General features: G+C 39.8%; 1 protein-coding gene across 3 annotated transcripts in view; it reads right to left on the reverse strand.

Moving 5' to 3' along the window:
- Nucleotides 1–1,818: 1,818 nt before the first annotated feature.
- The window catches only part of AGPAT4 (1-acylglycerol-3-phosphate O-acyltransferase 4), a 58,384-nt gene continuing 46,062 nt past the window's right edge, over nt 1,819–14,140 (reverse strand). For all 3 annotated transcript variants that reach the window (XM_060692309.2, XM_060692310.2, XM_060692311.2), the window contains exon 9: nt 1,819–2,281. In XM_060692309.2, coding sequence (XP_060548292.1) covers nt 2,190–2,281 — 92 coding nt within the window. In that variant the 3' untranslated portion in view covers nt 1,819–2,189. The remainder of the gene's footprint in view (nt 2,282–14,140) is intronic.

Below are 14,140 nucleotides of genomic sequence, written 5' to 3' on the forward strand. Positions count from 1 at the left end.
TTCCTCACTGACTTTGCTTGTCAGAAGGTTGCAAAAGGTGATCACATGACCACAGGACACTGCACAGGACTCATCATATGAGTCAATTGCCAAGTATTTTGATAACATGACCATGGAGAAGCTGCAGTGGTCGCAAGTGTGAAAAACAGCCATAAGTCATTTTTTTCAGTGCCGTTGTATCTTCAAACGGTCAAATGAACTCTTGTAAATTGAGGACTACCTGTCTATCAGGAATGAACTTACCTGCATACAGGTCCACTGGATTAATGGTATCAGACATGTCGAAAGCAACTGGGCTAAGATAAAAGGGCAAGCTAAAAGAATCTGTTGCTTGGAGTCTGCTATAAATCATCAAAGCTGTCAGAAGAGGTAAAGCAGGATTGACGTTTCAAAAAAATTGAAATGGTTTTGATGAAAGTTTTCAACTATCCAGATATCTGCTGTAACAAGACTCATTTTGCCAAATATATCAGCTAAATTCTTGTGTTGCTGATAATTTTCTCTTTCAAAAGTACAAGGTTGGTTCTGTTATCTTGGATTTGGTCCTTACTAACAAATCCACAGAGTATTTTTAAATGGTTGGGACATAACTACTAAAAACAGTCTACCTCAAAAAATGGATTTTAGAATGCTAAACAAACCATTGTAGTATAAAAGTTGGTTTGTTACTTAAGCCACAGAACTATAAACTTTTGTTTACAAATGAAAATAGCAGGTTTGCAAATTTATTTGGTCTGAATCAAACAATCTACATTAGAGTCTGGTGTAATATATTAGAATATGATAAACACCACAGGGAGACATAATAGCAGCAGTGCAGATCTATATATCAAAGGGGCCAGAGTACTATCCAAGCTGAGATAAATATTATCAATATTCTAATATAAATAATTTTCATGATCAATATCTATATACTAGGAATACAACCAATGTAACACCTGTATTTAACATTGAAATTATTTTAGAAAAGACAGGCTACATATTTTACTGTCTAATTTGGAAAGTAGTATTAAAGGTAATACTGTGCATATAGAAAATAAATTTCAGTGAATAAGAATTTCTATAGAAATAACTTCTCTCACTAATGCTTTTGAGTTCCTTGGTGTATGTATGAATAACTGCATTGTGTTGGATATTTCTATAAATGGACTTTCAAACCGCTTTTACCTTCACTAAAACCTTGAGATTAAAAAGGCAGTCTCTTATAGATTCATAATGATTAAAGAACAAAAGCAAAAAAAAGTAAAATCGTAAAAAGTAATACAGTAGAAGACCGCAAGAAACAGATTTCTTTAGGATATGTAATTATGACTGGAAATGTTAAACCTTTCCGAATATAATAAAGGGTTGAGAATGAATTCTTGGAGCCAGGTCTGCTAAGGAATTAACAAATGCAAATAAAAAAATGGGATTGCAAAATAAAAGAGAAATACATTCACTTCACCATCTGAAGTGAATTGAAAACAAACTGGTAAAGTGTCTTGGCAAACTGAAAACAAACGTTAGGAGGAAAGTAGTCTTATTTTTATCAGGCTGGCCAGAGGATAAATATTTGGATAGTGCTAAGTAGCTCAGTTAAAGTACTACTCAAGAATCACTCATCGGTTAAAACAATTACTTCCACAACAATAAAGAGATTCGAAGTGAAACTAAACAAATTAAAATGCATTTGGAATACAGACTTCATAACAAGCCTCTGGGCTTTCCAGAGGCAGCTTATTGGACACAATTGGGAAATAGGCCACCAGACTAGAAAGAACAAAGTAAAATAGTTCTTACTTTTTTAGTTAAATATACAAAATACTCATTTTGGTCATCTTATAGGAAAGTAAATTTTATTTCATATTTTAATCCATTAAAGATTTATTCAGAAAAAAAAGAATATTAATTCATTCATTTGCTTCCTTCCTATACTATGTCTGCATATTTTCTCTTCCTTAATTTAAAAAAAAGAATTGTTTGTCTGGAAAATCTGAATAAAAACAAAGTATAGAAAAAAATAAAATAAATTGCAGAATATTGACTCTTGTTGCCAGCTGGAGCAGGGGAGGAGATGGATAGAGAAGAGACGTGACTTCAGTGAAGGCATGAGCTCTTTCTACAGATTCCTGGTCTTCATGATTGAAGACAGATGTGCACAGCAGTTCACAAGCTTGTCCCCTTTGGGTATGAAGCAGTCTCTGGAGATTTCACTTTTGCTTTTCCTTGTGTCCATGGTTGCCGTAAGTTGAGCCTTTGTTAATTTCTGTTACTCCTATCATCCATCGAACACCAACTGAAACTGAAATTTTAAAAAAAGAGGATATCTGGTGTTAAACACAGCGAAGTAAGGAGAAAACTAATTGCAAATTCGCTCTCATATATGAGAGCATATACAAACTTTATATTGCACTATTAGTAGTCTGCCGTGTTATGCAAAGAAAGAGAATTATTCAGCCTTTGGGATATCATGCTAGAAATAAATGCTTTTCCTCTGTAGTTTTAAAAATATTGGAGGAGAAAAGGCAGGCACAAAAACACAGACTGATGATTGTCAGATACTTTGTTCAGCTAGACCACAGGTGTCAAACTTGCGGCTTCATGTTGCTGTCAGGTGATGTTTCATGATGTTTTTCCCCTTCGCGGAGCTGTGGTGGGCGTGGACTGCGCATGACACATTCGGCCCACAGACCGCCAGTTTGACACCCCTGAACTAGACAGATTGCTGTCCATTTTATCTCCTTAAAGCTATATCACTAATTTAAAGTCATTTATATATCCCTTACTGGAAATGGTTTTTGTGTGTTAATTGGTTAAAACAATACAACAATTTCTCGAATGAAGAATTATTTTTTTAAAAAAAAAACCTGATTTCAAACCTGATTGGTGGTGCCAGAAGCCAAGACAGAGTTCAGAAAACATTGAGAGTTTATTCTAGGCAACCTATATATAATGGCCAAGGCAAATTGGTGCCAGATAAGAGTCAATGGACTTGGGGGGGACTCGGGTGTCTTTTGGGGGTGACTCCAGACTGACAATGTACTTGACCCAGGCCTTGGGCTCAGCCTGGTCATCTCCTTACAACTGGCTAGTTTGGGGGCATTAAAATAATACTATATATGCCATTCAAAAGTCTCCTGAACATCAAAAGGCTTATTTCTGGATAATGTGGTGACTAGCCTGTAACCTTTGATATTTAATGACTTCTAAAAGCATGACCCTCCAACAACCTAGTCAACACAATTTTGCATCCTATAATTGCAAGGATATTATAAATTAACTTCTAAAACTCTTCTCCCTCAGTGATGTTAGCAGCAATGTCTCTTACAGCATAAATGATTGCCAAGCGTTTTGACAGCGTTTTGAAATTCAACAACAATAAATCAATACAATAAAATATTATTTGCAGAGAGCACAAATGCTGTCATCATTCCTCCACCCCCAATATATATTCACTTGCTACAGAATAGTATGGACTATGTACAGAAAATTCATTGTGATATTACAAAGACTTATTCAGATGAGCTTAACGGTTTTGCAACAGGCTATTAAATAATCCTATAACCACACTTCCAAAGCAGAATAACCAATCACCAAATACATTATTTGGTGAAGACTCTCAGCAGCTCCAGCTAGGGAAATCTAACAATCTGACAAATATAAGATATATGATTCCCATTATATTAAAATAGTTTTGAATAAGCGAAGTTAAAGCTACATTGGTCATAAAAATAAGAACGTAACGCCTTTTGCATAAACTATATATACCATATATGGCTTACTGGACTGGACAACATTCTGTGTGCAGAACTTGACTGCTCCTTCATTTCTTTCCAAATGGATCTTATATATGACAACAGCTTTCTGTGATTATTACTGACCATTAAGCCATGTCCTAAATGGAAAAGGTACTCTGTGGTAGTGGTAGTCCATGCAAAGTTTCAGGTTGACATAAAAATGTAACAACTGGTCTCCTCCATTTTTACATGCAATTCGTATTATTTCAAGTCAACTTCGTTGTAGAAAATACAGCTATGGTAATATAAGGAAATTACTGTTTTCTGTTTAACTGGAACCTCAGTAATAACCAAGAGAGAGAGAATAGTACTGTAAGTTCTGTTTTCACAATATCTCATCCCATCTCTTGTTATTCTAATGGACCTGAGTGAGATACTCAGTCCTGGGTCAGCTCAAACAATTTCACTTACTGGCGTCTAGCCTTCTTCAAGGTTCTTAACCATTAGACTCCTAGCAGAGGCCTAGAAAGGAGGAGAAAGAAAGAAAAAAAGAGAGAGAGAGAGAGAAAGGAAACATGCGCAGGAACGCATGCACCGTTCAATTGAAACTACATGTTCATGCACTTTTATAAAAGACATTGTGTTGAGTTTGACTGTTGCAGATATTATTGAAAAGAATCCATACTCTCTAGCATAAGGTACAGCCTCGCTTTTTAAAGGGTATGGGACTGGTCCTCATTCACTGACTGCCTTGTTTAACAGCCATTTCAAGCTTACAAGGGTTGGGGGGGAAAACCTGCTTTGTGACCACTCCTTCCATTTACAGTCACTACAACATCCTGCAGTCATGTGATCCTCATTTGGATCCTCGCACATTTACAACAATTGCAGCATCCTGCTGTCACATAATTGTCTTGAGAGCTGCACAACCGGCTTCCAACAAGCAGGGAGAACGCAGAAGTGAAATCAGAAGCCATTAATTGAGATGTGATGTCTCGCTTAATGTCCACGATGATTGCTTAATGGTGAGAGTCAAATTGTAAATCACAAGATTATTTTGCTTAGAGACCAGGACACTCAGTAACAAGTTTCCAGTCCCAACTGCTATTAGTAAGCAAGGCCTATTTGTACTTTCTATTCAGTTATGTTACTAATCCAGAATCCATTTTAATTCTTGCTGCAAACAGATAACGAAGAGGGAAGGGAATTGTTTAGAGAACTGTGTGTGAGAGAGACACGTGTGCAAGGTAAAGAATTCAAAATATCTTAAATATATGACCAATTTCTTTGTAACATGGTCATAATGCTTCTAATAATTAGCCGATTTCATGTACAGCTGAAATTGAACTAGATGAATTCTGTGTTAATAAAGGAGAATATATGTAGCTCAAGGTTGAAATGCGGGGTCTTTGGTGCTCTCTGAGCTTGGGTTTTTTTTTTTTTTTTTGGCAAACGTTTCATTCACCACTGATATTACCTAGTGTGGGCATTGAAACGTCTGCCAGAAAACAACCAAGCTCAGAATTCTATATTTTTGAACAGCAGCTTAATAAGGCTAATATACTGGCATTTACCTGGAAAATGAAAACTATGTAAAAATAAACATCAGAGGAAACAAATATACTTGAGGTTGTGATAGCAGCCACTAGTATTGCATCATTCAGAGCTGTGGTGGGTTTCAAAATTTTTTACTACCAGTTCTGTGGTGTGGCTTGGTGGGCGTGGCTTGGTGGGCATGGCAGGGGAAGGATACTGTAAAATCTCTATTCTCTCCCCACTCCAGGGGAAGGTTACTGCAAAATCCCCATTTCCTCCCAATCAGCTGGGACTTGGGAGGCAGAGAATAGATGGGAGTGGGGCCAGTCAGAATTTTTACTACCAGTTCTCCGAACTACTCAAAATGTCCACTACTGGTTCTCCAGAACTGGTCAGAACCTGCTGAAACCCACCTCTGATTCAGAGACTTCATCAATCAATTATATATGGGGCTTCCCTATAGAGGATACTTTGTGTGAAGAACAATCCACTTCACATATGCTACGGTGCATATGACGTCCTTCAACATGTACAGAAGAAAACCTCATGCTGGTGAGAGAAAATGCTGTTGATGTGGCCCGATATTGGGCGAATGTCATTTAGTTTTAATCCTATTTATTTTACATACTTTTCTATGTACTATATTTCTATGACCTATTTTATACTTATTTTACATGCTCAATGTTCACCATTATATGTCTACAGTTTGAAGGTGCTTCTGACATGAATAAAGAAAGAGTCAATTATTATCCTAACTCTTCTAACTGATGGAGTTCTCCCTCTGCTGGATGGTTTCTTGTAAATTCTTGTGAAACATTCCATGTTTACCACAATTGTGCAGCACTCCAGGTTTAAAGGCAAGAAGACATTTTACAGAGCATGAGACAATAGCATAGCATCTATCTGCAACCGTGTTCTTTATCAGGATTGCATAGCTGCCCTGTATAGTTGTAGCATGACCCCCCCAGGCAAAGATATATTAAGAAGCTGCAGATGAGTAATATGTATGCACCCCTGTGTGTTCCAAAATACTTTTCTACAATATTCATCAAGATGCTCTTCCTTATTTTCTCCACCTGATTATTACATACTATTATTTTGAACATCCCAAGCTCATCCTTTGCCTTTCTTGTCTCTTTTTGTGTCACATTTTTTAGGATTTAAACTTGTAGGCAATGTCTTCCCACCACCCACCCACCCCAAACCCTGGTTAAATTCCTCATTAATGCCTTTGTGGCTGAAGAGAGGAATAACTTCTATTAATGTACAAAAAGCAACTTTATAATCTCCCTCATCCACTTTTTGAACCTAGCACATCATCTAGAAGAGCTCAACTTGAAAATCTACTGACACAATAGCAAAGAAGGCCCTAAGAAACCAAAACACTTGTCGGTCACAGAAGCCATCGAAATGTGTTAAGATTTATATCCTGTCTTTTCTTCAGGAGCTCAACTGGACAGGCATTCTGCTCATTCTTTACATGATGAGAGGGATAGGATTGTACAAGAGCAAGAGACTGATTTGTTGAACTGCCGTGTCTGAGGAAAGTCTCAAATCTAGATCTCCTTGCCCTAATCTAGGTCAACATCTTAACCACACCACCACACCGGATCTCTCAAATGGCCACTATTCTGCTAGATATTATTAAGTGGAGTGATACAAATTAGCTAAAAACAGCTAATGTCTATGCAGGACTTCATTTAAATCAATGTAACCTCAAATGTCCTTTATATAATGTGCTCAAACCAAATACCTCCTTACCAAATGACAAATGCCCTTCATTAGAGCAGCATGTTGCATATCCAGCTGTCACAATAAAGTATTATTTAAAGACCATAATGAGGCCAAGTCCAACTTTATTCAACTCTTGTCTTCCCAAAGCAAGATAATTTTTCAAAACTGAATCTCTGGAATTCAAATAGCTTATTCAAATTACTCCTCCGGAGTAGATATAAATCTCAGATTATCTTTTAACCGTCTACCATGCTGTAATTCAACATCTGGACTTCAATGCTACTTTGGGATGCATGTGCATTAAAGATGGTTTCCTTATATTGAATGAAGAAAATTGTACTAACGTGCTGCTTCAAGACAGTGTAATAGTATTTTGCACCTCTGTTTAAAACATCGTTACAATAGCTTCTTTCACATTATGTTAACAATTTTAACTAAGTGGTCATCTTAATAGTTTTCAGAAAATAATTTGGGTTGCAGAGTTGAAATAATTCTACATGTAAGTTCATTTCTTAAAATTACTTCTTCTATTCTATCATCAAATTAGTTCCAATCGTAAAGATTCACCTAACATTCTATTGGCTAGTAATTGACAGTGATAATATTCAACAGGTTTACCAATAATCTGCAGAATGCATTCAGTATTTATTAATTACATAATATAATAGCTTATATTAAAATACTCCTATCCAGCAGGGCTAAAGTTGCTGATTTAGTTTAGCAAATAATGTCTCCATTTTGGAGAAAAGAAGATGGGTGATAATGTTTGCTATTATCCTTTTTTAATTTTTTCCATCATGTTATGATGAACTATTAGTAGCATTAGTAACTATTAGTATTTCAACCATTCCAGATAATAAAAATTATGGAACATTAGGAATATTAAAAATGTAATCTCAAAATCAATTAACCTGGTGTAGTGTTTAAGAGCTTCTTTGAATTAAATAAGGAAAGTCAGAAGAAATTTGTAATAAATGGGGTTGACAATGCTAGATTGTGGTAACCAGATTTACTATCATTATACACATTTCTTCATAGTATGATATGAGTAAGTAACTAGATATTTTCAGCTTTCAAAACAGTAATAATTTCTATTGAAATTAAAGTATTTGTTAACTGGCTCTGACATTTCTGTGTCTATTTTGCAGCAGACTCATCTGGTTCACATAAAATAGCTTTTATTGTGATATTTCTGCTATGTAGAAAGATTCAGTGATTAAAATCTGCACTTGCTTGAAAGTTTAAAAAGTCAACATTTTTATAATGGTTTCAAATAAACTGCATGCAAAAACATGCAGCCATGCATGCAACCAGAGTCAGAATTGTTGTGATGTTTCACTGTAACCCACAACGATTTTCCTTTCAAATGTTGGGTTCTCTGTTTTAGGAAATCAATCTTAAAATTTACCCTGGATGATTACAAAATGAATAATATTCTTAATATCCTTTCCATCACAAAAATCGGTGGGTGCAGCCTCTCCCATTACATTAGCCATACAGTAGTTGTGATCATGCAGCTTTAATCTCATTATTTTATGTGTTTTAAGATCAGCTCATTCTCTTGTCTGTTAAATGTTTATGTTGGAAACATTTCATAACATTTTAAGTTCCTCTTACCATTAAATATTCAAAACCAACATCATGATTTCCTTTTTTAAAAAAGAGCAAAGCTCTTTTTGACAGATAGTTCAGGAAGCAATCAAACTTTCGCTGCTGATGCAATGTTGCATCAAAAATATAAGAATTTCTGCTCCATCTCTTAATGGAAGGGGGCGAAGAGGAGGACAGGATGTAAACCTTTGGAGAGATACAATAATAATCACAACACCTCTGTGTCATGGAACAAATATGGTGCAAAATTTCATTTCTCTTATTTCCATATACAAAGGCTGATTCATTTCATTTAGTCAGTATGAAGCTGAGTAATAGTGCACCTGTTTTGATGAAAGTATCCTCCAAATTCCTTGCCTTGAACATGTGGGACAAGACCCTAGTTATGTAGTAGGACGAGTAGACAATCCTTAGAGTTGTAGCTTATGCTTATAGCAACTGAGTTGGCAAATCTGAGTTGGCTAACATACTCACAATACAATTGGGGGGGGACGACACACTCACAAATAATTGTATGTAAATAAGCTGTGCCTGCATGCAAGTATTTTTTTTTTTTTTTTCAATTTATATACCGCCCTTCTCCCTGAGGACTCAGGGCGGTGCACAGCCAGAATTAAAAACATGAAATACAAATATTAAAAACAATTAAAATCTATATAAATTTGGCCCAAAATTTAAAAAAAAACACAAACCAATTAAACATTTAAAAATTTTTAAAAATTTCTTCCTAAGCCAGCCCGGCTTGCTGGAAAAAGTGGGTTTTAAGGGCACGGCGGAAGGCACTGAGGTCTTGGATTCTCCTTATCTCTGGGGGCAGCTGATTCCAGAGGGTAGGTGCCCCCACAGAGAAGGCTCTCCCCCTGGGAGTCACCAGCCTACATTGTTTGGCTGATGGCACCCTGAGGAGGCCCTCTCTGTGGGAGCGCATGGGTCGCTGGGAGGTCGTCGGTTGCAGCAGGCGGTCTCGAAGATAGCTAGGCCCTATGCCATGGAGCGCTTTAAAGGTGATAACCAACACCTTGAAGCGCACCCGGAAGACCACCGGGAGCCAGTGCAGCTCGCGCAGGAGCAGTGTTACATGGGAGCGCCATGCTGCTCCCATCACTACCCGCGCTGCTGCGTTCTGGACCAGCTGGAGCCTCCGGGTGCCCCTCAAGGGGAGCCCCATGTAGAGAGCATTGCAGTAGTCAAGGCGAGAGGTGACGAGGGCGTGAGTGACTGTGCACAGGGAATCCCGATCAAGAAAGGGCCGCAACTGGCGAATCAGGCGAACCTGATAAAAGGTCCCCCTGGTTACAGCCGTCAGATGTTCCTCCAAGGACAGCTGCATATCCAGGAGGACTCCCAGATTGCGAGCCCTTTCTGTGGGGGCCAAGGACTCGCCCCCAATAGTCAGTGATGGAGTCAACTGACTATATCGGGATGCCGGGAGCCACAGCCACTCAGTCTTGGAAGGGTTGAGCTTGAGCCTGTTCCTCCCCATCCAGATCCACACAGCCTCCAGGCACTGAGACATCACTTCAAGGGCATCGTTGGGGTGGCCTGGGGTGGAGATGTACAGCTGGGTGTCATCAGCGTACTGATGGTATCTCACCCCGAAGCCACGGATGATCTCGCCCAGCGGCTTCACATAAATGTTGAATAGAAGGGGCGAGAGGACTGATCCCTGCAGCACTCCACAGACGAGAGGCCTCGAGGTCGACCTCTGCCCCCCTGCCAACACAAACTGCGACCGGTCGGAGAGAAAGGAGGAGAACCACCGCAATACGGTGCCTCCCACCCCCAACTCTTCCAACCGGTGCAGCATGATACCATGGTCGATGATATCAAAAGCCGCTGAGAGGTCTAACAGGACCAGAACAGAGGAGCAACCCCTGTCCCGAGCCCTCCAGAGATCATCAACCAACGCGACCAATGCCGTTTCCGTCCTGTGCCCAGACCTGAAACCCGACTGGAACGGATCTAGATAAGATGTTTCCTCCAGGAATTGTGGAAACTGTCGCACAACCATACTCTCAACAACCTTCGCCATGAAGCGAAGGTTGGAGACAGGACGATAGTTGGCCAATATTGCCGGATCCAGGGACGGCTTCTTGAGGAGAGGCCTCACCACCGCCTCTTTCAAGGCAGCGGGGAAGTAACCCTCACTCAACGAAGCGTTAATAACACCCTGGAGCCAGCCTCGTGTAACCTCCCGGGAAGCCAGTACCAACCAGGAGGGACACGGGTCCAGTAAACATGTGGCCGTACTAAGTCTCCCCAAAATCCTGTCCACATCATCAGGAGTCACAGCATCAAACTCCTCCCAGATAACATTCTCAAGACTATTCCTCGTCACTCTGCCCTGATCTACCCAGTCAGAGTCCAAATCCCCCCGGATCTGAGCGATTTTGTCATACAGGTATTGTCTGAAATCCTCCGCCCTGCCTTCCAGGGGATCCTCCCGCACTCCCGGATGGAGCAGGGAGTGGGTCACCCTAAACAGGGCGGCCAGACGATTCCCTTATTCTCTGTACTATCTCACATCAATCTTTGCTATTTCTTATTCCAAACACCTTAAATGGTGAATACCCAGTTCAATTTTCAGGAACTGCCTGTAGGGAGAAAACGTATTTATTCTACACTATATATGAACATAGTGATATGTATTCTGCAGAAATGAAAGAAATGGTACTGGTTTCACTTATCTTTAAAAAGCATGTTAGGCTGATGGGGCTAGACAAAACTTTATTAAAAATATAAAAACTAATACAACTAAAAAAAGAAAAAAGAAAAAATAGAAAGCACAGAAAAGAAAAATAAGAATATAGTAAAGAAAAAGAAAATACATGAAGAAATGACTTTCCCCGGCATCACAAGTATAAACATTTTTAATAATTTATCATCTTATCAACTTCTCTTAAATATAACATACTACCTTCTTCCCATGTTCCATCTCTTATCTATAAACAATTTCTTAAAGCCACCTTGTTCAGTCCTGGTCAGCAAAAGTCCATTTAGGGTTACCAGAGATAACAATTATCTATTTTAACCTTGATCAAATAAACCAATGAAAAAAATAATAGATAGAAAACACTATTTCCTGCATCCTAAATACATAGGGATAAATTGGTCAATGTATAAAACCAGTGCAGAATGTAAGTTACTTTGATGCAGTCAAAGTAAAGACTGCATTTCAGTCTTTGAATCAGGTGTAAAACTATGTACAGAAATCACAGTAGACTTTGCAGGGACCAGATTATATAAGCTATAGAGAGGACAACACATATCTTTTTTCTCTGACAGCCCCAAATTATTGTAATGCCCCCTTCTGTCTCTTAATCTAGAAAAAGAAAATTTGGCCTATAGAAAATACAGGTAGTCCTTGATTTATGACCACAACTGAGCCCAAAATTTCTGTTATTAAGTGAGACATCTGGTAAGTGAGCTTTGCCCCATTTTATGACCTTTCTTGCCACAGTTGTTAACTGAATCACTTCAGTTAGTAAGTTAGTAACCTGGTTGTTAAGTGAATCTGGCTTCCCCATTGACTTTGCTTGTCAGAAGGTCGCAAAAAGGGATCACATGATCCCAGGACACTGCAACCATCATAAATATGAATCAGTTGCCAAGCATCTGAATTTTGATCACATGATCATGGGGATGCTTTAAAGGTCATGGCTGTGAAAAATAGTCATAAGTCACTTTTCTCAGATTTGAACGGTCATTAAATGAAGTGTTGTAAGTTGAGGACTACATGTACTCAGGTTAGTGCCAAATCGCATTACATTACCTGGATAGTTGCAATGGTTGACTTCATGAGAGACAAACCAAAGGTATTCGTTATTAAAATATTGTCATGCACCAGTGGTGGGATTCAGCCGGTTCTCTACGGATCGCACGAACTGGTAGTGGTGACTCCAGGAGGCTCCACCCACCCACCCGGACGTAATGTGCGATTACTGTGCATGCACAGAAGGCCGTGTGGATGCACAGTTTTTGCACGCTCGTTTTTTGTGAACCCGTAGGGAAGGTAAGTGAATCCCACCTCTGCATGCAACAGAAATAAAACAGACTTAGGAAAAAAAAAAAGGGTATTCAAAGTGAAGGAAGTGAGACAATCTGCATCCTCAAAGCCCTGAAGATGGTAGAGGGGCCCAAGGGAAGAACTATAAAGCAATGACACCAGCAAAACCACGGCATGATTCTGAAGGCTCTGCTTCAATTTTCTTCCACCCACTCCAATTACCCATTCACTTCTATAACCGATACAAAAATCATATTTGGCATAGAGCAGTGATGGCTAACCTTTTTGCCATCGCGTGCCAGGAGAGGGGGGGCGGGGGAGGGTCGCGCGCGCACGTGCCCACGCGCATGCGTGCGCAACCACCTCCCCCCCCGCTCCTGGCACATGATGGCCTGATAGGCCCGTTTTTCTTTCTTACCTGGTTCCAGATCCTCTCTGTGTATCTGGGAAGGACAAAAACAGCCTTTCCCACTCCCTTGGAGGCCCTACGGAGGCTGAAAGGGCCCATTTCCCAACTCTCGGTGGGACAGGAAGTGACATTTTTTGCTGTCCCCAGCCTCCAGAACCTCTCTAGGAGTCTCTAGGAGCCTCTCTAGGAGTCTCTAGGAGCCTCTCTAGGAGTCTCTGGAGGCTGGGGACAGGAAAAAACATCACTTCCTGTCCCACTGGGAGTCGGGAAATGGGCCCTTTCAGCCTCCGTAGGGCCTCCAAGGGAGTGGGAAAGGCTGTTTTCGCCCTTCCCAGATACACAGAGAGGATCTGGAGCCAGGTAAGAAAGAAAAACGGGCCTTCCCCACCCCGCCCCCAGGCTCTGCAGAGGCAGGAAACAGTCTGTTTCCCTACTTCTGGTGGGCCCAGAAGGCCCGAAAATCAGCTGGCCGGCGCCCGCATGCGCCCCAGAGCTGAGCTGGCGTGCCCACTAATATGGCTCCGCGTGCCACCTGTGACACGCATGCCATAGGTTCGCCATCACGGGCATAGAGCATTCAAGTTAAGTTTTAAATGCTTTAATCAATATTTGGAAGAAGTGCTGGGGACCTCATAGAAGCACAGAATCCCTACTAATTAAAGCAACCAATTCTTTATTTCAGACTTTGACGTGAGCCTGAATAGATGTGTTTGCTTTAATTAGTAGCACTATCCAAAATCCATGCACAGCTCTGATGATCAACAAGGAATTCCACACATCATAAAAGAAGAAAGAATCTATTTTGCTGCAGTTTCGGGCTGTCCATCATTTGTTCCTAACTAAGTACTTTGTAGAGTTTCCTAAAGTACACATTTGATCATTAAGCTCAGCAAGAAGTAGGGAAGTAAGAGGTAGGTCTTATCTAAGGATTTTGCTTTCCATAATGATAGTTCTCCTGCTTTAGATGAAGGGGCTGTGGAGAAACCTATAACTTATATATAAGCAATGTTTCTCAGTCTTAATAACTTTAAAGATATGTGGATCTAAATTCCCAAAATTCTTGCAATAGCAGGGTTGAGAAGCACTGCTCTGGAGGGAAAGACAATAAAGGGAACACAAAGTGGAGGA

Source organism: Pantherophis guttatus, chromosome 1 (assembly GCF_059756535.1).
Source record: "Pantherophis guttatus breed Tessera chromosome 1, ASM5975653v1, whole genome shotgun sequence".
Classification (NCBI taxonomy): domain Eukaryota; kingdom Metazoa; phylum Chordata; class Lepidosauria; order Squamata; family Colubridae; genus Pantherophis; species Pantherophis guttatus.